Here is a 25,923-nt window from a genome sequence, read left to right as displayed (position 1 = left end):
TGGTGAGATGGTGGAGATTTGTGTCAGAAGAAGGCATATGGCTCTGCATAATTTAGTGAGCCTGGCAACGATGACTTTGGCTTTGTGTGAGAAAAGAAATCCAGGCACACAACCAGGCGTGTGTGTCCTCTATGACCTACAGCGTCGTTAATGAGGCCGAGCAGTGTCGCTTGTAACAGGGCAAACAAACTGTAGGACTGCAACGAACAGACGCTTTCAGTATCAATTCCTCTGTCAATTATTTCTATGATTGAGTGTTTCTTCTTTAAAACGCCACATCCACACATCCAAAACTGCAAAATTCAATGTACAATGATACAAAGTAAGGATACACCAATCCACTTTTGTCAGTTATGATCCCATTCCAGTGCTGGAATTTGGATTTCTGCCGACACCGAGCACAGATCCAATACCAGTGTTTAATTAATGAGCTGCATGCCTCGCTGTGTGGAAGAGACTGGGGTCATTCTTTTATGTGCAACATCAGTCGTAAGTTAAACTGGCAATAGTCAGGGTTTTTGGTTTAATGTCAGATTATGAAGTAAATGTTGATTTCACAACATAATATTGAGCAACATAACAGTAAAAAAAGTAATATTCTACTGTTATTTGTAACACTGTAGTACAAGGCACATATCTGTATTTCTAGTAGTACAGTTATTTTTATATCTGAGTACCTTAAATATTTCATTCTTCCTAGCTCTTACTTGTTTTTTAATTTACATCTTCTTACAATCTGTCTATAGTGTGATATTTCTATTCTAGAAGAAGCAACTGTAACGTACCCAATTTCCCCCTCGGGGATCAATAATGTATTTCTGATTCTGATTCTGATAAATGGTTACAGAATAATGACACCACTGGCATCTTGATTGGTTCCCTATAAACATTCCCCTCAAATGCTTTCACAATGCAGTTCTGTCTGCCAGCAGGCAGAAAATCTCCACGAAAATGAAGGCTGACTGTTGATCCAATCAGGCTGTCAGCCTGGCACCATTTCTATCTGCTTTCACGTCTCCATAATAGACTAAATGCATGAACAAAACTCATGTACATGTACTACAAACATGCATTTTCCAATTGGTTGAGGTTCCCCACTGGCAATTAGGGCTGAAGCTAACGATTACTTTCTTTATCAACTGATCTGCCAAAGATTTTCACGATTAATTGTAAAATCTGTAAAATGACAAAAGAATTGTGTGAAAATGCGAATCACAATTTCCCGAAGACATTTTCTGCCATAAATGACAAAGAAAAGCAGAAAATCCTCCCATTTAAGAAGCTGGAACCAGCAAGTGTTTGACATTTTTGTTTGAAAAATGACTGAAATAATATATTGATTTATCAAAATAGTTGGCAAATTATTTGTATTTCTATCTACCAATTGATTATTTGAAAAAAGAAATGTGCAGCTCTTCTGTCACCTGTTGTGCTGGAAGTGCCTGTGGTTGGGATCACTGCCTGGCTGTCTACATAATGCAGAGTGGTGCATTATTTCCCTCTTCACTGTGGGATTAAGCAGCGAGAGTTCATTCAATAGGATTATATTGTGCCTGCGGCTGTGTATTCAAAGTTTATTGCATTAGTTTAAATCTCTGGAGTGTTTTCAACAACTCTGTCACACAGAAGGACTTATTATCGACTTTTAATACAATCTACTCCAGACCACCCGCCTACTCCTGAGAGAGATGTTATTTGTGCAGGCTGCAGTGAATATGGAGCTGAGTGTTTTTTTTTTGTGACCACTGGAAACCCACAGAAGTTGGCTTTGCCTCTGAGCTCACTGCCAAGCTTGCATGTTTGGCATTATTTCTAATTACACTGACAGATCATGCACATCAAGCCGCTGGAAAACACTTAACTGTAGCTTGATGTGCCGCACTGCACAGTCCACAGCCGTGTGAATACCACAGGATTGTGATGAACGACACCTCTCTCTCCTTCCTGTTCTCCTCCTGCAGCTCACACTCGGCGTCTGCTTCATCCTGATGTTTGGCAACTCCATGCTGCTCACGTCCTTCTACGCCTCCTCACTCGTCTCCATCTGGGTGAGTTGGACCTTGGAGCCAGAGTGCTGTGTGTGCAGTCACTTAATGCTCTGAGATTTATTGGGTCAGTCAAGATAAGTTCAGTTTGATCAATGGATCCAGCTGGTCTGAAATAACAAATACATTTGTCAGAGTAAATGTAGAGTAAATGGAATCGCAAAGGGAAATGGACTGAAAATACAAAACCATGGTTGAGATGATATATATGTTTGTGTTTTATCATGTTGTCTGGATTTTTCTTTAGGTGATCATTGCATTGAGACATCGATTTGCTCAAGTCTTCAGACCTGGAATTGTCATCTGGGTATGTGATATGTGTTTGTCATTGTTGTGTTTAAAGGGTATTCATACTTTTGCCACTTTATTATCGCAAAAATGAAATTCACGATTCAATTTGACTTTGTTTTTCATCGCTGACGGCTCTGCCATTGTCTGACTATCGAATCTGGATTAGTAAAGATCAACAGATCATTGGTTTTATTCCCTGACGACTTTCATTTACATTTTCAAATTCTTCTTTTAAAAGAGAGAGGTGTTAAACAACAACAGCTTCACTTTGTCCTGGTGGCTTTCTGTAGGTTAGGGTTAGGCAAGTTTAAATGATGTTCGGCAAAAATTAAGAGCCCAGAGTTCAACACAAATATCACCTTTCAGGGATCCTACAACAAACAACAGAAGAGTGAAATTCAGTTTGTTTTGTTGAAGCCCTCTTTCCAAGCAAACCAATAAAGCATCTCTGAAAAAGAAAATAAACCCATCATCTCTGATGCTATAGGAGTTACTCTGGTGTCAGTCAGTCAGTTGTTGCAGGCTAACAGAAAGTTAGCTGTGTCATATTTGAAGTGGAAAAAAATGACACGGGGAGAATCGTTGATCCTGCTTTCGATTTCCAAATTGAAAGCTGATTAAGATCAAATATTGACACCCTTACTATGTTCTCATATTAGAAACAAACATCTCAAAATAAACATGCTGTCATCAGTTCATTTGCCAGCTGTCTCTTAGATCTCTCTTAGAAAATAAAACTCAAGCTTAAAGAGGTCAAATAAAGGAACTGGCTGAATTTGTTTAGCCTCAGTGTCCAGTCAGCATCACAGCCTGCATAGCTGGCTCCCAACCCCACAGCACTTTGGGCTGAAATTACACGTTCTGAGTTGTATGTGTCTGCGCGTGTGTGTACTTGTCAGCCTTCCAGTGTGTATCTCTTCTCCCTCCTCAGGTCATGCAGGGTTTGGCGTGGGTCGGCTCTACAGTTTTGCTCAAATTCATGCTGTCCACAATCCTCTGTGCCTCAGATGATGTAAGATACTCTCATTGTACTTTTTGTGAAGTTAAGGTAGCTGGAACAACTGTTAAAATTCAGATTGAATGACAGAAATACTCCTGATATGGTAATAACAATAAGGATCGCATGGAAAAAGACAGGAACTTGGAATTGTATGTTACATTTCATAGTTAAAAGTGAAACTTGTCTACCAAGGTTTAGACCGGCTTAATACATTTTGCGAATTTTGAAATACATAATGTTTGTATAATTTCTTTGTCTTTTCCAGGCTCACATCAGCGGACTGATCAAGTCGAAGTTCACAAGCTACAAGGACTTCCACACTCTGATGTACACGTGTGCTGCCGAATTCGACTTCATTGAGTTAGAGGTAAGTTCTGTATTGACCAAAATCTGCCTCCGATCAGAGTTAGTGTTCATTATCTTTGTGAGTTTGTGTGCTTGAGTTGTTCACTGATAAAATACAGTTTCATTGGGTTTGGTGTGAAAATCTCGCCAAACATTTGTTTTCAAAATGTCCCTCAATCGCCTGTTTATTTGATTCATTGGATCCTCATTAGTAGTGACTAGGGTAGCCACTGTTCTTCACGGTCTCCTGGGGGCCTGTGACGGTATCGGACATAAAAAAAAAAAAAAAAAGTTGCCTGCTGTTTTGTATCAAAGTGGCTGGGATTTTCTCACAGCAGGTCTCACAGCAGGTGAAGAGGGAAGCAGATCTGTGCTCTGAATTTCACAGAAAATAGAAACCAGACAGCAGAACTCGGCTTATTCTCGGCTGAGCTCTGTGCTAGACACCCTCCTGGTTTTGTGTTCACACGCTCAGAATATTCCAGTTTTTTGCCCTTTTTCCAGAAAATACAATATTCCGACTTAGTTCTTAACATGACTAATGAAAATGTATATTCCACTAATATTTCTGTTAACATGCATCCATGAATACTCATTAACGGACAGTCTCCCTCTTACGGCATTGCGAAAAATATTATTCTCCTCCTGACCACAATCATGGGCTTTGCTTTTGTGCATGTGTCTCTCTGCTCCGGTAAACTGTAAACAGGCAATCAGATGGTCTTAAACTGCATTTAAAAAAAGACGAACAATGGAGACGCTTTTTCAATCCAAAGAATGTTGAAAAAACTCGAATAATATCAGCATACCCCTTGTCTTCAGGCTTCAAGGCCTAATTTATAATATCAAAACAGAATTATGCCGTTTACACGAATTGTATCAAATTCTTCATATTGTCATATTCTGAATAGTAGAAAGCTCTGACTCTCTCTCATTTCTTACCTCACCTCACTGTGTATCTCTGTGTCTCACTCCCTCAGACTCCTCTACGTTACCTTAAAACGTTGCTGCTGCCCATCAACATGCTGGTGGTTGCTCTCATCGTTGGCAGGGTAAGTCCTCTGTACTTCGGAGATGGACAACCCTTTGGTTTGGTTTCAAAGCAGAAGAAAAAATCTGACCAGAATAAACCAAGCATGTTAATTACAAAAAAGTCTGGCTGCAAAGCATGAAGACGACATCAAAGAGAGCAAAGATCTGTGTGTGGTTAAATCTCAGTCGGTAGGCTCATCAGCTGCAGGGTCTGAGATCCGCTTCCTACCTTTTCGTGAGAGCGTTCAGCCGCATTTCACATCTCCCATTGTACAGCCCGATTCCAAAAAAATTTTGATGAGCATAATTAGAACGGTAAGCAATGATGAAGTCAGATGAACCAGGGTTGTGCTACACTGTATTATCACCACAAGCTGTAAAAAACAGAAGGGGTTTGAATCACAGGAGCACCTGACTCGGTAACACGTTCAGTAATTATCTACATACGTACGTAGAGAAAAACTCTTGAAAAAGACAAGTAACACATCTCGTTATAAATAGAATGGAATGAAAACCTCAGAAGAGAAAAATGCAGCACAGATTAACAATAATATATTTAACCGTCTTGTGCTTTTTCAAAATGGTTGGTAAATGAGCAGTCCTCTGTGTAATGTGCAGTAGATGCAGTTGTACAGAGTGAACAATACAGCAGCAGTCAGACATGAAGCTCCAGTTCACTTCAGAGCCTTTAGACGCTGGCTGACAGCAGCAGGAAGACAAACTGTCTCTCTGTCACATGTAGAACGGGTTCAATAAAGGAAGAGACTTCAGGTGATACTGTGAGTTTCTGATAGTTACAGTTGTCGTGTGTTTTTCTGCATTGGAAGAGTAGTTGACATTTACACATGTACATTTAAGCTTTGAGAAAAGCAGAACAGGAACATTTATTTCTGTTTCCTGCAACATGAAATATCATGGGGGGGAAACATCAGAGAAAATAACTATTTAAGGAACTGCTCTTTATGTAGTCTAATCTCATAATGCCTTGCCCACGCTAAGCTAAGAATACATGAGTCGATTTGACAAAGCATGGTATGTACAAGCTGAGCAAGCTGTTAAGATGATCTTCTCATGCAGTGCACTGTGTGTTGGGAATATGACATTTGCAGGAATATAACGATTTGTCCCTTTCAGACGGTCCAGGATATAGTCCGGTTCCTGAGGGATGGAGGGAAGACTGACAATGTTGATGAAGCTGCAGGGTGAGCGTCCTGAGGCCTCCTCGCTGGCCTTGTTGCTGATATTACTTCGTAGCATAGTTCATTTAATCAATGACAACATATTCATCGATTTTAACATTAAAAATGCAAGTACATCGACACACGAGCCTCTGGATTGATCTAAATATACTATGAACCAGTCGATGGCCCAATCCTATAGTTAGTATCCGTTGACTGAAGCATTGCTGCTAATTCTACATACCGTCTCTGTCTCGTTTAAGGTTAAAGGTCAAAGCGAGACTCCTGTGTTGATGCAAGACCTTTGCATTACTTAACAAGAGCCCCGATAGCATACTGCTGCTTGCAAAGGTAAAACCAGAACATGCCCGACAATGCTGACACGGTCTACAGTGCGCCATCCGTTCTTTAATCTTAAATTTGGAAGACATTTGAATTTTATGAGAGAAGAAAAATTGGGCAAAAGTCTGGCCTTTTCTAAGGCCTGTAAAACAGCGCTTAAGTACACCAACAGCACGGCAAATGTTAACCCTCACCTGGTGAGACGGCATGGTGAAAACCATACGAAAGCTAAACAACAAAGATTCGGATATAAAACATTCATCCAGCCACAACTCGGCGAGTAATCAAAGGTTATTTTCATATTTCCACCCCTAAGTGTTTGGCACCTGGTCTTGGCTGTGTGAGACAGACTTACAGTAAATTTACATTCATATCAAAGTCAGAATCATTCATTTAGCCAGTCTAACAAAGGTAATAACGAGAATGACACGTTGTTCTGAAATGAGAAATATTTTTGCATTCCCTGTTCTTTCGTGAAGTATATCAGATATTCTTCATAAAAGACCAGGGTATCCCAAGTATTGCCACTTTTATAGAATTGGCTTGCTTTAATTTATAATGGAAAAAGAATGACTAGATAAAAAAAATGTCAAGAAATGCATCAGATTGCATTGTATTGCATCGAAGTCCCATATTAAAAATGTACCGTCCCTGAGCTGCATCGAAGCCCATGTATCTAGATGCGTATCAGACTAATTATATGTATTTCTTCATATTTCAAGCGATTGCACTTCAGTCTGTCCCAAGTGGACAGCCGAGTTTATATATTTCTGTCTGTTCTGTGTTGCAGGTCAGAAAATGCCGGCAAAGGAGAGGTGAGAAAAAGTACTTTTCACATCCTTTATGTTATTCAGTACGTGCACAAGCATTATGTTGGTAACACCTCGGTGTCAATCTTTTTAAAGAGTCGCTCCATTTTTCTAAACCTGTTAAATTTGATTAGATTCCTCCAGCGCTCAGTTACCACGTCCCTAAGTGATTTTCATCCCTTTTCTCATTACTAAGAAATGAAAGACAGCTTCTCCTTCTGCTCTGAAATCACACTGTGCTGCCTTTTGTCAGCTTTCTCCCAGCTGCTTCGTGTCATTTTCTGTAATATCCTTCCCGGGGCTAGAAACCGCTCAGATGCTCATCCACCAGCCACATTGTGTGGAAGTTTCCAGAGTTTCTCAGATAATTGCTTTAATGTTTCTGTATGGCTCAGTGAGTAGCACGGCAGAGACCCACGGCTGTTCTCAGTCCTCACAGGGACATGTGTGTTACAAGATCAAAGCATCATGAAAAATGTCATTATACAGACAGTCCAGCTAATGATTAGTTTGAATTGGAGAGGAGCTGCCTCTAAAGAGATCATAATTTCACTGAAAGAAGGGCTTTTATTATCAATCAAAAGTGTCACTTGAACATATTTTCATGCCCAACCCCCTAGTATCTACAACCCTGAGTCCAAAAAACGTTGTCACACTGTGTAAAACGTAAATAAAACTGCATTGGGTTTGGTCTGAGTTTGCTGTTTGTCTGTGTTGAACTTTCCCGACTGGTTATTGGATTGGTCTCAGCTCCTGGACATGACCTTGCTTGTCTGATTGCGGCTGCACCTTCCTGTAAGTTTTGCTTATCAGACTGTGTAAACTTGTCACTCTACAGCTGGTGTACCACAGTCTGCAGCTGGTGGCGTTTACTGTCCTGGCCGTCCTCATCATGCGCCTGAAGCTCTTCCTGACGCCACACATGTGCATCATGGCGTCGCTCGTCTGCTCTAAACAGGTCCGTCTTTCCCCACAAGTAAAGGGAGCGATTCAAAAACGACAATATATTCCTCGTTGTCATCAGTGTTTCTTCTCCACTTACGTATATTGAGCATTACTGAAGAGGTGATCTTTTCGAGCACCCATCCTGTCCTTTAATGATGCCCTTTCTCTCTCTATGTCAGTTGTTTAGCTGGATCGGGGAGAAGTCTAAACACCAGATTGTGGTGTTTGCACTAATGGCGATCATGGCTATACAGGGGGTGGCCAACCTTCAGGCCCAGTGGGCGATCATTGGAGAGTTCAGCAACCTGCCGCAGGAGGAGCTGCTGGACTGGATCCAGGAAAACACCCTGCCCGGTGGGTTAAGGCGCCGACATTTCTGTTCAGAGGAACATTATGTGTGAAACAGTGTATCGCAGGTTAATGTGACAAGACGAGCTACAGTACATTTACTGAAGTACCAAAAATAATCAGCTGATGGAAATGGAGAACTCTGTATTTTCCGTGGCTGTAGTATAAAGCTTTAATAAAAAATACATTACTATGTAGAATTAAGATGTTTTTTGTTTTGTGTGTGATTGATGCAGAGTCTGTGTTTGCTGGGGCCATGCCCACCATGGCCAGCGTGAAGCTCTCCACAGGTCGGCCCATCGTCAACCACCCCCACTATGAAGACGCTGGTCTGAGGTCAGTGGAAACCATGGCAACACAGCTGCTCTTGTGCTCAGATCGGAGCTGCACAGAGAAACAATTTGCTCAACTAAGCATCCATGTTTGGCAAGAAGCAGTTTCCAGTCCTGTTCAGAGTGCTGTATCCTGGGCAATATACATCATGTATAGTTTGTATTTTGTTTTTGACAGCTGCATCTCGTGAAATTTGTGTAAAATCTATATGACGATATTTAAATCTTGTCTCTTTTTCCGACGTGTATCAGTTCTTCTTTTCAGAGCTAAAGAATACAACACACAACAGAATGTGTCATGTTAAACATCCAGGCAACACATTTTTTATTTAACCCCTTAAATTGATGTAAGTTGATCAGAAGTTGCTATATTTATTATTTATTAGAAAACTATGTTCAGAAGTGCCCAGACAAGTTTTTTTCATAAACTTGAATGAATAAAATTCAAATTTTCTTTCATCATGAGGACGGATATTGACACATTTTACTCTCATTATTTGTCATCCAAATATTTACAAGTTCAAAGTTCTGCGTTAGAAAAACCTGTGACTTGTGACGACTGATTAAAATCTGACTGAAGTCAACTTTATTCTTTGTAACAGTGCTGTATTTTGTTCCTCGCAGGGAGAGAACCAAGCTGGTGTACTCCATGTACAGCCGCATGTCTGGAGAAACAGTAAAGAGGAATCTGATGAAGCTGGGAGTGGATTTCTTCGTCTTAGAGGATTCTTGGTGCACCAGACGAACCAGGTACCTCTACGTCATAAGTGCCCTCGTTACATATTTTTCACATTTTGATTGTGGGCATTTATCTGATGTTTGGAAAGGCACAACTAGACAATTCTGATTTAACAACTGTCAAAAAAATGTATCTCTGATTTCTCTCCCCATCTTTTTTTCCTCCCCCGTCTCTTTGCCCAGGCCCGGGTGCAGCATGCCAGAGATCTGGGACATTGAAGACCCCCAAAATGTCGGTAAAGTCCCCCTCTGCACCCACATGGCCAGGAACTCGCGACCTCACTTCACCACAGTCTTTTCCAATGACATTTACAAAGTTCTCAAAGTCCCCAAAGCGACCAAAGATCTCAGATAACATCATGGGACGGACTTTTTCTCAACACCCAACTCGTTTTCTTTCCACCGCTTCTTTTTTTATACGTTTTGATCGGTCACTGCCGTTGCTGCTTTTTACTTGTTACTTCCTCAAACCCCCCACAGTTCCACTTTTTTGCAGTGCTCTGACTCCCTGAGCGGTGGCTATTAATAGGTTGGATGAAACATTTTGCTGAGAGTCTCTCCACTCTTGGTGCCCTCACAGTTTTCAGTATTTGACTTCAAGAATCTACCTGTCCCCCACTTTGTTGCCAATCATCCTTTTTGCTGCATCCTCCAGCGATGTTTTTACCACGCTTTAGTTGGTGCCCAAGTGAACGCCAGAAGGTCTCGTAGCTCTTCATTCAGTTCTTTGAATTAGTTCTGTTACACAGAATCTTTGTTTTAGGAAGCGCTGTCCTCACAGAGATGCTGTTCAAACCTCAGTGTTGTTTTTCTACTGTAAAGAAATCATTTTCTTTGACTTGCGCTGAAGAAGTAATTTTTGTCTGGCGGGACCAATCGAAGATGTCCACATACTGTGAAGCAATACCCTTTGCAAACTTGACAAAAGCTGACTTCTTCTATTGTTATGCACAGTGTTGATCTCTGAAAAGACTTTTCAGTAATACACTACTTTTTATAATTTATTTGTGTGAGTATTTTTATGCAGACTTCAAGGTGTTATAACTTTTTCTTTAGAAGCGAAAAGTATTTTAAGAGTCTTCGGAATTGCAGGGAAAATTCTGTTCTTGTTTTTGAAAGCTTTTAAAACTCTTTTTTTTTTGCCTTCACTCGAGGATTTTTAGCAAAATTTCACACAGTAGAAAAGTTTTTGTTCTTTATTCAGTTATAAACTGGCGGAAAGAGATTTTTATGGCAAAACACAGTAAACGAAACAACTAGATTTCCCCTAAACATGCCCTGTAACAACGTTTTTGTAAAACAATTGTTTTGTAAAATACCAATGTACAGTACAGCCTTTAAAAGGTACTTCTCTGTTTCCTGGATGATTGTTTATTGCCAAAGTAAATCTTGTTATTAAAGCTGCGTATTTGAGGTGCTGTAGCACATGAAAGACGTGTTTTTAGTGATTGAGAACCGTCAGTTTGTGAGTTCTGTAACAGCCAATCTAAACTATTTGTAGCAGTGGATTTCATGTAAATGGTAGCAGTCGTCGGTTACGTCTTGGAGCCTCAGTAATGACTGTTTGACGTACTCAATTATTCGCTCATTTGATTAAAGTTACAGTAGATGAGAAGATGGATACCACTCTCATGTTAGGGAGGCTATCCTGGCAACGTTGAATGGGAAATTCGTAAGAAATGGCCAGAATTGTACAACTACAGTGTTGACGTTATGTCAAAGATGTCTTTGTACCGTGTTGTAGAGGTGTCTACTGAAGTTAGCATGCAAATAAGCTAGCACTGGCCTGTCCTGTCTCCTAGTACTGCTTTGTACCTCAAGAGGCCTCTAGTTTTAGCTGGGAGGACTGCTAGTCTAATAAGTAAACAAAATAAACTCGAGAAGATGTCAAGAAATGAAATTTAACAACGGTTTTCCTGACCAAACAGTTTTTATTTTTCACAGACGAGTTTAATTGCCTCATTAACTCATTGTAAAACGCACTTCATTAAACAATTAAACAAACAGCTCTAATTTGGTCGAAATAGATCCTCAACTCATAGAGTAAGATGTGAAAAAATTCCAGCTCTACATGCCAAAAAGCCCGCTGATGATGTCCGACTCTTCTCTCTCCTCGGCCGCTTCATGCCTCTTTCGTCCCCGCCCGCTATGTCTTCTCGTCCCTGGAGTCATAGTCCTGGTCAGAGCTGCATCCGTCGGTCTTGTCGTGTGCACTGGGAGACCTGTTGACAGAGCCCTGTTGCCCACGGTGACTCACCCTGTGATTCAAGGTTGCTGAGTGGGCAGACTTTGTCAGCTAATAGGGGCCACTTGGCTCCACAGCTAACTCAGCTACTTGCTAATAACATACAAACATAGCTACAGCTAAGAGGATGGTTTGAACAGTAGTAGGCCGTTATGTCATGGGCTCTAACCCCCTACAGTTTTGGAGCTACTTTACTTTCGAATTCCAGCCATTTCTTACAAATTGCACCTTTAAATAATATTTGAAAGAATCTTTTTCAAAATGGACGGTTTAGCTGATAACATTTGTAGCTTGTACTGTCAATAAGTGTCCTTCACACCCACTGTAGGTTAAATCATAGCTGCTGTTCTATCTATGGTTCGAACTTATATAATCAGACTTTATAACACATAAGTTCTTTTTTTCACATAAAGGCTCCATGAATGGGTCAATAACGCTTTTTCATTATGCCGCCCAGAGTAAGTTCAGCAAATCGAGTCCACTCTGTGCGGTAAATACAGTATGAAGTATGTTTCCATTCTTTATGCTAAGCTAACCTACCAACATGCTGGCCTTAGCTCCATATTTAACAGACAGATATGAGAGTGGTTTAGATCTTCACATACAACTTCTGACAAAAAGCTGTGTAAGTGTAAGTATTTCCCAAAATGTCAAACTGTTCCTATGAGAGAGAAGAGTTGACGTGTTGGATGAGTGGCAGCAGGAGAAATGAACATTATCACTATCTTCCTCCCTGACCCCTCCTCTTCATCCAGCAAGAGCATGAATTTAAGACCTTGCAGACCGTTGGCTGTTGATGTTGATGGGCTCCTCCAACATGATGACATGTCCTTCACAATAGTTAAATACTTAACTAATATTCAGGATAGGTTTTGTTTATAAAAAGGCTGCAACCTTCTCTCAGCTTTAATGTTTTTTTTTTTGTATATGACAGGTTGAAATCATTTCAGTACAGCACACCTTGTTGCAGCTGATTTCATTGACTGGGAACCAGAGAGAGACTTTAAACCAAACAAATGTACATTTACAATTCAAAAAGTCCCACTATGGTGAGATAAAATGTGTCAAAGCAAGCAGTTGAAGAAATCATAAATAACACATTTAATCTGTGACATTTGGTCCGTATGATTTCAGAGCTGTCCGTTCGTACGAAGACTGAGGTTTCACGGTGTAGACGTTCGCTTGTAAGTCAAGTGCCCGTTCTTAGGGACTGTGGCTGTTGTCACACTTCCAGAAACTTTGACAAAAATAGGATATTGCTGTCGCAGGCATTGCTGTGTGTTTCAGATGTCTTTTATAATATTTGTCTATTTTGTCTGTATTTTAAAAAAAAATAAAAGCACTTGCCGTCAGCACCATTGTTTGTTATTTTCCTTTGTTCTTTTTCCTTAAATGTTTGTCTGAAAATGAGAAATGAAAGTTATTTTCACTACTTAGTCTACATGCTGTCTGGTTTAAGTATACTTACCTTTGTCATTTGTTCAATGTCAGCTTATATTATACTAAATACCTGCTAGTAATGTGTGTAGGTTGGATTTGGTTAAATTAAGGTCTGCCCAAAAAGTCGCTAGATTTGACATTAGGAACCCTTTTGAAGTCACTAAATTGGTCTTAAAGGAGTTTTCCCCATGACAAACATGCTCATCATGACTTGAAATGACTTAGATGCAACACTACACCTCTGCTTTTTATTTAGTATGAGCGAAAACAGTCCCTGCCTCTCCACCCCAACTCCAACACGTTTAAAAGGTTAAGAAAAAAAACTATTGGAGGGGATTCAAAAGTCGGCAAATTTAGCAAGAAAGCTTGTAAGCTGGCAACTAACAGTGTTTGGGAAAAGGTGCTGTGAAGGGTGACGGATCACTTCTTAGCTCCATATTCTGTTATTGCTTTAACATTTATTCAGGTGTGTAATCAAATATCATCCAGACCAACGTGTTAGGCTTTTGTAATTGTTTATTTTTACTTCAGCAAGGATAACATATTATGCAGCAGCACAATAACAAGTTCAGTATTAAAAAGACATTTCAGAACGGCATTAGGAAAGAAAAAAGTGGATCAAATCTTTTTTCAGCCAGAGTTTAACCTTGTGAATCACACAGGGCTGTCTTTTCCTGTTGACAGCGTTTTGTGGCCGTCTGAGACAAACTTTGCCCATGTTGCACACCGTCAAATTGAAGCTTAATCTATTATTTTGATTAGTTTGAGTGCATAAAAAATGTATTGGCTGAATTCTCGAGGACAGAGCCATGCACCTCCACCTCGCACATCGTCAGGTACTCTTGTCTTCCAGGGATAACCACGGTAACATAGCGGCCATCCATACCATTACACCGGTATTCAGCAATGCCGCTTGCCGGGATCCTTGTGATCACAGCACACCTGGTAGAGTAAGCAGAAATCACTTAATTATCTGGAGAAGAAACAAATCATTTTGTCCATTGTCATGTGTCTAATTTGACATTGTCTCCTGGTATTCATGTGGATGCGAGATCGCAATCCAATTGACTATCCATGGGATGTACAGGAAGACGTCTGATCCATGCAGGCCAAACCGTGGATCAAACTTTGCTCTGACATACTGAGGCATTGAAACAAGACCTCTGGGCATGTCCTATAGTCTGGAACCAGGGCATTGTTGGGCAGTCCTGTGGGTTGCAGGGTGAGGCCTCCATGAAGCAGAGTTGTTCAAGCATGTCCCATAGATGTTGGATCTGATTGGGATCTGGGGAATTTGAAAGCTAGGTCAATGCCTTGAGCCTGTTTGTCAGGGTGCATTGTCCTTCTGGGCAGTGTACTGCCATCGGGGAGTACCATGGCCATGAGGTTCACTTGGTCTGTTTGTGTGAGTAGATGGTCAAATCACGTGGCATTCGCATATATGCCAGGACCCAAGGTTTCCCAGCAGAGCATTGCATTGTAACAAGAGGATCAATGTTATTGACTTCACCTGTCAGTTGTTTTTTAATGTTGTAGCTGATCAGTATACAATATACACTCAGAGCGACATTGTAAAACCCTGTAAAAATGAATATGCACTCACCTTGGGTTTATGATACCATTGTCTTGTAGAGAGTTGCCGATATAAATCTGTGCTCCGTTGATCCTTTTCTGCACAGCAGTCTCCTCTGTTGGTGATGGTGACAGAGGTGACAATGTAGGACTCCAGCAGGTCCACTCTCCACCAGGGGTTGGTCTGTGTAATAGTATGGCTGCATGAATCGGCTAAGAAATTGGAGTCACAGTTTTCATCAATGACATTGTATGCAGCCCCAAAAGTAACATACGGTCCCTCGTAGCGGTGTGATTGTGTCGCTTTGCCACGTAAGGCCACATTTTCTGTCAACGAAATACATACATTTTTTTATACCGTGCAGAATTTTCCTGAAAAACAATGTACAGACTACAAAAATACGCCCTCTCAATCATCATCTGCATGTCCTCTGCTTGTATTCTTTTATTTTCTTCTTATTTAGTTGTGTTCGGGATGTTTTATGGGCGTCAACCTTTGGGTTATGGTGTGCAGCCATGTGCTGGGATTTATACAACACAACTGTGTCATCTGCAAACTTTATGATGGAGTTGGTGGAGTGTGGGGCTAGTCAGTTGTGGGTGTGTATGGAGTACAGCAGTTGGCTCAGGACACCGTCTTTGGGGGCTCCAGTGCTGACTGCCGGAGGTGCACCCACCCACTCTGATCACCTTTGATCGGCCAGTCCCTATGTTCTGAAGCTTGCTGGCCAGCCAAAGGGACAGAGCCGGTCCTGGGCATAGGCTGTATAGGCGAATGCTAAGGGCGCCGTCATCCACAGGGGGCGCCACAAACAGGGGAGAAAAAAAACAACAAACTATTTTTAACCAGTGCTATTACTTCTATTATTTTGAAATATTATATAAGCCCACAGCAGCATAACTTCACAGCAAAGCCTATTAAATAATGGAGCGACCATTTTTCTGAGTTCCTGGCTGGCTCGTTGCACTGTACCTGCCCTCTGTAAGGGGGCGGGGTCGAGAGGCGAGTTGCCTGAATCTGACCGGACCGTGACCCCAAGACCAAGAGAGAGATTTATTGATACTGTAGCGGAACCACAATGTCCAAATGATTGAAACCATCCAGCGCCCAGGGAAGGAAAAGAAGGAAAGAAGAGGAAGAAAAACAGGAAAAAGAAAGAGGTACAGTAACGTCAATGTGATGAAGTGAATGAAATTTATAGTACTAATAATGGTACTTATTACTGCTTTTTGCACTCTGGTTAGACTGAATTGCATTGCAATGATGATAAAGTTGAATGAATCTCATCGTATTTTCATTATTAGTCTATATTAGTCTCATGTATAGCACACACCAAGCATCTGTTTTTTAATTCAAATGTAACATCCAGTGGTCACAGTAATGCCTTATTTATATTGTATTTTTAATGTATCACTTGTTTCTTTCTTTCTTTCTTGATATTTTTGACTTAAAATAAATAAAATCTTGAAAAGTGTAGTGAAGAGTGTATGAAAACTGATTGTGAAATTGACTGCGATGCAAGGGGGCGCCAGCTAAAATCTTGCCTAGGGCACTAGAGCCTAGAGTCTTTCAAAACATTTCATCAGGGAGGAGGTAAGGGCTACAGGATGATAGTCATTCTGAGGTGACCACACAAGGGCCAGACAGCAGCAGACGTGTGTTTTGAGAAATGTATGCAACTACCCCTGCTGATGTTTTATAATTAACACATAAATACAGGATAATACCAGATTATACCTACGGTAAGTATAAGCTGAGCATGACCCTAAGAAGAGCAGCAAAACAAATACACCAGTTTGCTTCATTATTCTGTTTGAGACAGACGAGAGAGAAATGTGAATAGCATAAAAAGCTGCACATTGCATTTCCAAGCACATTTTGACTGTTTGACTAATGACCAAAATGTCCAACATGACAAAGAGATGACAGAACTTTGCTGTAATGATCTTGAATAAAGAATAGCTGTAAACAGCTGGTGAATCTTTGATCTGTCTTTGATTGGCTATTCCAGCCCTGAGCATGTGATTATAATGGCGTTGTTTGTAAAACTGCTCTTAAAATTTACTTTGCTGTATGTATCGTTAAAACTCTTGATAAGTCTTATTCATTGTTAATGAAGACATTTTGGTAACACTTAAATGTGTATTTGTACACTGTATTTTTTATTTTAGGCCTGAAAAAATATCTCCTACTGGTACTTAAATCTAGGTACAGTGAAAGAAAAACAAGACTATAAGAAACAAGGAGTAACTATTGGACATTTTAGATGAAAGGAGAAATAAATTACAGTATATACGTATATTTTACCAATATTTGGGTACCAACAGGACATAGTAGTTCAGGGAAAAAATATTAACAGCACTGATATTCTGCAGAACCTATTAGGTAATTGTGGTGTAGAGTGATATGCTACCAAGACTGCAGGCTGACAGGTAAAGAACGAAGCTGTTGGAAAACCTCTCCTCTCCAAATTAGCCAGGAACATATAGTATTAAATATTTTGTTTGTGTTCTCAAAATAGGGTCCTCACTAATGCTTGGGCACAGCAATATAGTTTTAGGTGGGACGCTCAAATCATGGAATAATAGGAATAAAGATAGAAATGATGCCAGGCTGCCAGCCTGACTAGATTTTGTGCATGTGGTAGACAGAAAACAGGAAAGCTATATGATTATTGTAGTGTTACCAACATTTTTTAGTCAGATGGCGGCTAAAAAAATCTGTTTACAGTGTTAATTAAAAACGAGAAAGGAGTGTCAATGGACACGATCTCTCCCTTGCCTCATCTCTGCCTCACTGTCAATCATTAATAAATAACGCATTAATTGGAGAAAACTATCCAATCACATCACATTATGTCGTCTACTCCTGTTCACATGCATTAGGTTCCATAGGTCAAATGAAGACGTGTCCTCATGCTGGATTAACCCATTTTTGGCCACTAAGGTGCAAAAATACCTCAAAACAAAACACATGTTGAATCAAAGGAAAGACACTTGAGGGGGCCATTATGTGAGAGGGTCACATCACAGATGGAGCCAGCCAAATGCATATTCAGGCGACAATTCCTTTCTTTCTTCTAAAATTTTAAATGTGAAAGTGATGAAAGAATCTGAAGACTTGTAAACCAACTTCCATTCGAAATAATTGCATTCATGCAAACATAACTTCGCTGTAGTAAAAGGACAATTATGTTATTTTCAAGAAGTGGATAGTATCCATTGGAACAGTTTTTAGAATAACATCCTACCAGCCACGGTACCATCAACGTGTTGACGTTCTCAGTACGCACATCTTCATTCAGATTTCAACTTCACTCCTGTAAATTGTCCTGACTGCATCTTGCACAATTGACCCTGCAGTAGTTTTTGCCACACAAGTATCTCTGAGACCACATTTTGCCTTGATGACACCACTGTAAAATAAAATGTTATTGTTCAGCTGTGATGTATTAAACTTTAAATTTGGAGAAAAAAAAAGTTTGTTTGGGACCAATAACGATAAAATGGAAAGGAAAATTGACTTCTTAATGATTTAATTGTATTTCAGTATTGATGACATTCAGAGTTTTATCCTGCAGCTGATAGTGACAATGCCTCAGAGGTTTACCATTTCAAAATACAAGTAAACAACAGCATTAGAAAGGGTGTTATGAAAAAAATCCATAATATGTGTCCATGTTTTTAGTGTCCATAACACTATACAAGTGTAACAATACAATACAATCACTGTCAGATGAGGAGATAAAATCACAAGGACTTGATTTGGGGCAACTTGTTGCAAACATGTTTCTTCTGACGATATTGAATCTCAAGCTGTGATTCCAGTTAGTATGAGTACATGTAACAGCAAACTGTTACTGTTCGGCATTTTGAAGGTCTTCAGACCTAATCCAGCCTCGAGCCGTACACCTCCACTTCACACAGACTCAGGAACTCTTCTTTTCCTGGGATGACTATGTTAACGTAGCGACCGTCCAGGCCAGGACACTGGAATTCAGCAGTACCTCCTGCTTCGATACTTTGGATCACAGCACACCTGATAGACGAAGCAGAAATCACTTGATGAACAAAAGGTCATGAGGCAGTTATAAAATCATACTTCTAGGGGTGGGCAATCTGGTCAAAATATAATATCATGATCAATTTAATAACAGTCTTTTTCCTCAATTATTAAAAGCCCAGTAGATGATAGTGTTGGGACTCTCACCACATGCTTCCGACAGTAGAGCGGCCTGCATGTAGACCAAAGCTTAAATGCGACCTCCTTGCGCTAACAAAGCCTGGTAAGCAAAGGAAAGTGCACCGACACTAATGTCCAGTAGGTGGCACCTGATTTTCATCATTTTAATGATTTGATCATATTTTTTTATTAATATGTATTAATTTAATTTGAATAATTACACACCTGCCCTACCATAGATCCCAACAATGGTGCCCCGTGTGAGGCCATCTCAAACAAGCTTTATTGCAATTCTTAATCCCAACAATAGTCAATGTTGCAAAATAGTTAATGTTGTTCCAGGACCAGTATTGCAAATGATTGACCAAAAAGAAACTGTTTTACCAGGATAGTTTACCATTTTACCATCTGCTGGCGTGGCTAAAAATACTGATTAGAGCGGTCAAGAATACATCGTGCTGTAACCTACCTGGCATTGTTGTTGCCATTGTTGTCAAGAGAATCTCCAATTCGGATCTCGGCTCCATTGAGGCGTTCTGGGTTTGATTTCATGTTGGTTATCTTCACAGTAAACACTTTATAGGTTTTGCGCAGATCCAGTCGCCACCAGGGGCCGACATCGTTGTTTGTGTGACTGCAGGAGCCGTCCCCCCACTCGCTGTTCTGACTTAAGTCTATGGCGTTATTTGCAAAGCCAAATTCAAACATTGACGACTGTGTGGCTTTTCCTTGGAGGGCCAGGTTCTCTCCTGCGAAAAGAACGAACAAAAATGACCATTAAAAGCTGGACTTACAGCAAGATCACAGCATATTCATAGTGTACTTAAATGAACTACTAGATTTTTTTTCGTGGAATGTTTAGTTAAATTTTTCCTGTGACTCTTTGAAGAAATGTTATTTTCATTTGGAGTCATAATTTAGGATGCAGGATACAGTTCTTACTGAAGTTTCTTCAATGCAAAAGCATTAAAGCTTCTAAGAACGGTTTAATAACATAAAAATCAATGATATGATTTTCCTTTTGGTTCATGCCACACTTTATAGATGAGATTGACAGTTACTGCATACCATTCACATTCATGTAATAGCTCAGATTCTCACCGGTTGGGGAACGGTACCCATAGACTTCCACCTCACAGACTGTAACGATCCTTCGTGAACCAGGCACAACCAAAGTCACGTACCGTCCCTCCACACGATCAGTGAAAGTCTGACTGAACGTTTCAGCTCTACCGATGTCAGCAATCGTTGCAACCCTGATAGAGAGAGAAAGACAGAGAAAGCAGCACATGAATCACATGTAATACCTTCTGTTAAATGGTAACTAAGGATTAAAGAAACAGGCTTGCAGAGTATGTTTTTTTATTTTTTATTTTTATTTCCAAGGACATACCTGGGATCCCTCCATGCACCACCAGTGGTAATAGAACAGCGTTTTTCAAAAATACTAACGTTATCTAGATATATGGTGTAAACAATGCGACATACTGTTGAGTAAGGTGAATCAGTTATTTACACTGTTACGGCCACGAGCCTAGGGACTTAAAGATTATATGCTGTTTCCACAATTAATTTTAAAAATGGTTTTACAATCTGTTTAAAAATGGAAAACTATGCACTTAAAGACCTTTTAATACTATCAAAATACTTCAGAATTTCAAATAAAAATACTGAAAATGTATTACTGAAATGTAATATTTTGCTTCAGCCTGCTGCGTAGTTGCATTCATGCACGTCACACATGCATGCGTCATCCATGATTAGTTATGAGCTAAATTCAAACTGTGATGACAAAATATTAAAATAAAAGGTTCAAAAAGACTCCAAGCAAATAACGCAAATCAGTAAGTCAAGCTATGCTACTGTATTTTAACATTGATCATAATGGTGGTACGTGGAGAGCCTAATATTTTCTGAGGTGTTACACAGTTCAGAAAGTTAGAGAAACACTGATCTAATATATTTTACAACAAATGTTTGTAGAAAATGCTTTTGTTATTTTTCATATCAACTCACACTGGGTTTTCAAAACCATTTCTTTCCACAGAGTTGCCTATGTGGACTTCCATCCCGTTGATCCTGGTTTCACAGCAGTCTCCTCTGTTGACGATGGTAATGGAGGCGATGATGTAGGACTCCAGCAGGTCCACTCTCCACCAGGGGTTTTTCGCTTCAGTGGTGTGTGCACATGATCCAGCAATGTATTCAGATTCGTGGTTTCCATCGATAGCATTGTAGGCAGCCCCGAATGCGTCCCCATAACGTGCTGATTGGGTCGCTTTTCCACGCAAGGCCACGTTTTCTATGAATGAGATACATAACAGATACTTTACATCTTTATTGGTCACATGGACACAGGAAGTAGGGGTGCTGCAGCAGCCCCTTAATCAAGGCATTATTAATAAAAGTCAATTGATTTTCCACGTGATATAAAAGCGTTCTTTGATCATGACACCTGACGTTTCTCTGGTCTGTCAGTCAAGCGCATGAACGACACTTCAGACTGGAGTCTCTGTTACAGTGACAAACATGAAAATATGCTCCTCCTCTCCGTCTCTATGAAACAACTGTATTGGACACAATGTTTTTTAAACAGGGAAAGAAACAACTTAATGCATAGCACACAAACGCCCTAATAATGACAAATTAATCATATACTGTGTTTCACCATGTTTAAGTTTCTCCAAACTCAACAACTCACAATATTAAGAGATTTTATAAAGAAGTCTGGGGAATTTCTCTTCCTCTTTATCTCCCTGCTGATGTTGACTGTAGTTGCTGTGACTGCTTTGACCTTCATTAAGCTGGTGTTCACATTTGCTTTGCTTTGCAATTAATACAAAAAACATGAATGTCACACATTCCATCAAACTAAAACCATATCAAAAGTCCTGTGCATTTATCAGTGGAGTTGTAGAGGTTTTTCTACCCAATATTAGTTGACTTGGTTATGTGTTTTACTGTGAAAGAAAATAACTTGCTTCTTTGTTCTACAACTCCAGATATATAATACACATAATCATCAAATGAAACAGCCAGATGTTATTCAGAAATGTATGCGACTGCATTTAGTGATGTTTTACGGTGAAGACGTCACATACTCTTAGGTCATACTTACGATATTTTACAGCTGAGCATGTCCCCGGGAGGAGCAGCACCACGAAAACACTGAAATTCATCGTTCTGGATGAGTCAAATAAGAGCCATTAATAGACCATATCTGAAAAATGTACACCTCCTTTTCTTTTTTACTGTTAGAAGTTTATCGTATTAGAATCTCAGCCCAGACAGCAGAATATAATATTAGCACTTAACGTTTCTACATACCACAGATACACCCAAGGTTGACATTTGAACAAACGTGGCATATCGCGCTTACATTATAGAGAAATAGAAAATGAAACCTAAACAAAACGTAAAGAAATGTTCAGTTTTCTGAAGTGTGCTGTGCTTCACAGAAAAACACAACCATCCACAAACCACATAAATTAGAAGTTGAAAAAAAAATATTGTATGTATCAAAACACAGAGAGGGTTATGATCAATAAGTCATTTTCAAAAAATACCAAGGCACAGTGCTTTGCAAATATTTATAGCCTTTATTGAATGGGCTTAGCGCCTAGATGTTTCAATTTACAGTGTTTGGTGAAGAAGTTTTTTGGTTATGACCAATAACTACTTATTGATCACAAAGCAAAAAAGGTGTGCTACTTTCTCTGTTTTCAAAGTTAGAAAGTCTTCAGTTAGGCTCGAAATTCAAACTATTATGGCTATTATTTACTTCCTTTTTCTGCAGAGGTACATACAGTGTCAACATACAATAAAAAATATTTAGTGTATTCACAGCGCAAGAAAGAAGAAGACACAGAAATGAATGTACAAAGATGACCCGATGCAACAGAGAAATGAAATGTGTTACCTGGAGTCCTCACAGAGTCTGATGATTCAATGAAAAAAGCATTCAAACCCCTAAAACAAAGCACTTTGTGTGCTCTTTAAGTAGCTACATCGCTTTCTTCACACTACAGCAGTTGAATCCAATCATCTTCTCACTATCATCTTCAGCACTGTCCTGTGCCATCACATTGTTTACTCCCATGCACATTTATTTCACTTCCCTTCTTGTGAATCTGTAATTGTCATCCAAGTAGCTGCCACGAAGTAAGACAAACATTACACAATACACCGTCTACATTAATTTGATAAAATCATAATAATAAAGACTAATGACTAAGGTGTTTGTGTTGTGTTTGCAGTGCTATTTAACATTTCATCTCCGTAGGAAATCATTTACTTTGAACTCCACTACATTTGTCTCTTCATGATTTTACATACAATACATGTGATCAGTGTATTACAGTAAGTATAATACATTATTATAGATTAAAGGATCAGTTCACCCAAAAATGACAATTCAGTCATTATCCATGCTGATGGAAAGTTGGATGAAGTTCGGTCTTCCACAAAACATTTCTGGAGCTTCACAATAAAACAGCCTTGCAGCATTCTCCTAAACAACTGAAGTCGATAGGGACTAAAAAAAACAACCCAAAAACATCAGAATGTAAGAAATCCCAAACATTTTTTAAAAGACGTTTGCGCTTGTGCACCCACTTCAGACGGAGTACACGCTAACACTTTTATTTTAGCAGAGATGACAGCTTTAAAAAGGATGTACATAACATCTTTTTCAATAAAATTAGGATCTCAGGGCTTCCAGAGACTTGGTTTAGGCCATAAAAGATGTCTATGGCCGTCACAATATCTAGAAAGAGACATTGCTGTTGGGTTTTTTAAAATGTACTTTTGGTGCTTTGAGCACCGTAAGCCGAGTGCCCTTTGGTTTCATTATATGCGAGACAAGGCAGACATCTCTGTAGCTGATATCTCCAAAACTCAGCAACTCACACCAAAAGAGGGATAAATAGCACCACAGATGAAAGGAAAATATGTATTCTTGAGTTTGGGTCAACTGTCCATTTACAGGGTGTATGCGGGTTCTTAAAAAGTATTAAAAGTTGATAAATCAATTTAGTGCAAATTAAGGCCCTTAAAATCTTAAATGCCTTTTTCCAAGGTATTACATTTTATAGCTTGTTTTCAGTGTGTATATTTATTCAAATGGGTAAAGTTTGCCTGAATTTAATCATTGCCATGAGCTGTTACCAGAAATTTCCCCTCTTAACTCCTCATATGGTTTAATTTAAATGGATATCTGAGGCTCTTAGAGATAAAACTCTAAAAAAAAATTAAGATTAGACTTTCAAGAGATTAAAGTTCCAGAAAAATATAATAAATTTGTGTAGCAAAACTTTTTTCCTTATTTTCTACCCTATTAATAATCTCAGCGCCCATCAGATTTATCTTGTGAACCTTTGGAGGGGCCCGACCCTGAGGTTGGGAACCACTGGATGACTTACCTAATAATATATAAAGTAATTACAGCTACAACAAAATTGATGTAATACTAATAACCTAATGAACAATTATCTAATATTATATCAGTCACAGGGCCAATTTTCTACGTAGCGAGTTTTACTTTTGATACTTATAGCTGATAATACTGTACTTTTACATTGCATTGGGTTAGTCATTGTTTAGTTGTACTATCTTAATATTAGTAAATGTAAGTTAAACTGTGTTGCTGATATAAATCCAGTTAGAACTCGAAGTGGCAATGAGGTCTTAAAATGTATGAAAAGGGTCTTAAAATAGGTCTTAAAAGGTATTAAATGTAATTTCAGGATTCCTGCAGATACCCTGATTTAACAGTGCCAGCCTTTCTCTGTGTGCTTTTGAGCAGGTGTGCAGTGCAAATTGTGGCCATCCTTGACATCCTGTACATTCACTAAATTATCATGAATCTGACCTTTTTCCAAGGAAAGTTACCAAATAGACCGGAAATGGAAGAAAAAAACAACAGTAACTGCTAATCCTGAAAATGCTTAGTCTTAGATTTTTACTTTACGCAATGCACACACTCCCTGAAACTTCTCTGTTTTCTGCCAGATTCACTTGAATTTTTTGGCATTTCCACATTTCAAATGCTCTACTTCTCTGTTTTCTTCTCTCTGATAACCCTTAAACACATCCAGCTCTCTCCAATTTTATCAAAACTCATCTATCAATTTCATCAAAAAGGTCTATCCCATTACACTGGAAGTGTTGGGTGAAACCTCCAGGTGTATACATCACAGCACACCTTGCAGAAGAAGAAATGACTCTTTTAACTCATCAAATGGTCAGGTGAAACACTAGATACTCCGAACGTGCTGTTTTCTGAAATAATTTCATATACACAAGTTAGCACCAAAACTGTTATGTCAAACAAGTATTTTCTATATTTTTTAATTGAGCATAATATATTGTTCCAAAAAAGCCCTATAACACATATACTTTAATCCGAAACTTTAAAGGCCCTCTATGTAACAATTTATCGTATTTTACATGTATTAATCACATTTCTATTGCCCATACATGAGCAGATTGCAACCTGACGTGAAAAATGAGATGTCCCCCATGCCGATTATTTACTTTTTTTCTGCTGAGGTACATACAATATCTACTTGCTGTATAAAATATTTGGCAAAGCAAAATATTCTCTGTGAAAAGCAGAACAAGAGAAAAGAAGACACAGAAATTGATGTACTAAGACGATCTCATGCAACAGAGAAATGAAATGTGTTACCTGGAGTCCTCACAGTCGGATGATACAATGAAAAAATCTTCCAAACCTCTAAAAACGAAACACTTTGTGTGCTCTTTAAGTACATCTCTTTCTTCACCCTACAGCAGTTGAACCAATCATCTTCTCACTATCATCTTCAGCACTGTCCCGAAACATCACATTGGTTTACTCACTTCCCTTCTTGGTAATCAGATTTTGGAGGTCATCCAAGTTACTGCCAAGAAGTAAAACAAACATTACACAATACACTGTCTACATTAATTTGATAAAATCATAATAATAAAGACTAATGACTAAGGTGTTTGTGTTGTGTTTGCAGTGCTATTTAACATTTCATCTCCGTAGGAAATCATTTACTTTGAACTCCACTACATTTGTCTCTTCATGATT

At 39.3% G+C, this 25,923-nt stretch overlaps 3 protein-coding genes across 3 annotated transcripts in view; 1 reads left to right on the top strand and 2 right to left on the bottom strand.

The window, feature by feature from the left end:
* The window catches only part of dpy19l1l (dpy-19-like 1, like (H. sapiens)), a 28,683-nt gene extending 15,681 nt beyond the window's left edge, over nucleotides 1-13,002 (top strand). The window contains exons 11-22 of the mRNA XM_084357494.1: nucleotides 1,962-2,048; nucleotides 2,293-2,352; nucleotides 3,268-3,348; nucleotides 3,602-3,703; nucleotides 4,662-4,733; nucleotides 5,848-5,915; nucleotides 7,024-7,048; nucleotides 7,881-8,000; nucleotides 8,167-8,341; nucleotides 8,572-8,671; nucleotides 9,292-9,417; nucleotides 9,589-13,002. Coding sequence (XP_084213620.1) covers nucleotides 1,962-2,048; nucleotides 2,293-2,352; nucleotides 3,268-3,348; nucleotides 3,602-3,703; nucleotides 4,662-4,733; nucleotides 5,848-5,915; nucleotides 7,024-7,048; nucleotides 7,881-8,000; nucleotides 8,167-8,341; nucleotides 8,572-8,671; nucleotides 9,292-9,417; nucleotides 9,589-9,760 — 1,188 coding nt within the window. The 3' untranslated portion in view covers nucleotides 9,761-13,002. The remainder of the gene's footprint in view (nucleotides 1-1,961; nucleotides 2,049-2,292; nucleotides 2,353-3,267; nucleotides 3,349-3,601; nucleotides 3,704-4,661; nucleotides 4,734-5,847; nucleotides 5,916-7,023; nucleotides 7,049-7,880; nucleotides 8,001-8,166; nucleotides 8,342-8,571; nucleotides 8,672-9,291; nucleotides 9,418-9,588) is intronic.
* Nucleotides 11,552-15,422, bottom strand: LOC311260076 (fucolectin-like; the record flags this gene model as incomplete). Its single annotated transcript, XM_084357587.1, is given in 5 exon segments — nucleotides 11,552-11,641; nucleotides 13,906-14,032; nucleotides 14,694-14,758; nucleotides 14,760-14,989; nucleotides 15,344-15,422. Coding segments are annotated over 5 exon segments (591 nt in total).
* A 2,759-nt stretch (nucleotides 15,423-18,181) lies between these two features.
* On the bottom strand, nucleotides 18,182-25,676 carry LOC311260342 (fucolectin-2-like). The gene is made up of 6 exons (XM_084358055.1): nucleotides 25,534-25,676; nucleotides 21,964-22,028; nucleotides 20,862-21,147; nucleotides 19,947-20,101; nucleotides 19,315-19,594; nucleotides 18,182-18,701 (listed from the first exon to the last, which is right to left on the bottom strand). Exons 2-6 carry the CDS (start codon nucleotides 22,022-22,024, stop codon nucleotides 18,551-18,553), a joined length of 933 nt encoding a protein of 310 aa, XP_084214181.1. The 5' UTR covers nucleotides 22,025-22,028; nucleotides 25,534-25,676; the 3' UTR covers nucleotides 18,182-18,550.
* Between the last annotated feature and the right edge of the window lie 247 nt (nucleotides 25,677-25,923).

This window comes from Pagrus pagrus (assembly GCF_965226575.1).
Source record: "Pagrus pagrus genome assembly, chromosome: 7".
NCBI lineage: Eukaryota > Metazoa > Chordata > Actinopteri > Spariformes > Sparidae > Pagrus > Pagrus pagrus.
This window is presented reverse-complemented; position numbering and strand designations above follow the sequence as displayed.

Excerpts from the sequence above, each read along its gene's own strand:
- LOC311260342 (XM_084358055.1), bottom strand. The coding sequence starts at position 22,024 with ATGAATTTCAGTGTTTTCGTGGTGCTGCTCCTCCCGGGGACATGCTCA. Across the intron at positions 21,148-21,963 it reads ATGCTCAGCTGTAAAATATC|AAAACGTGGCCTTGCGTGGA; the intron begins GTAAGTATGACC and ends TCTCATTCATAG. Across the intron at positions 20,102-20,861 it reads AATGGTTTTGAAAACCCAGT|GGTTGCAACGATTGCTGACA; the intron begins GTGAGTTGATAT and ends TCTCTCTATCAG.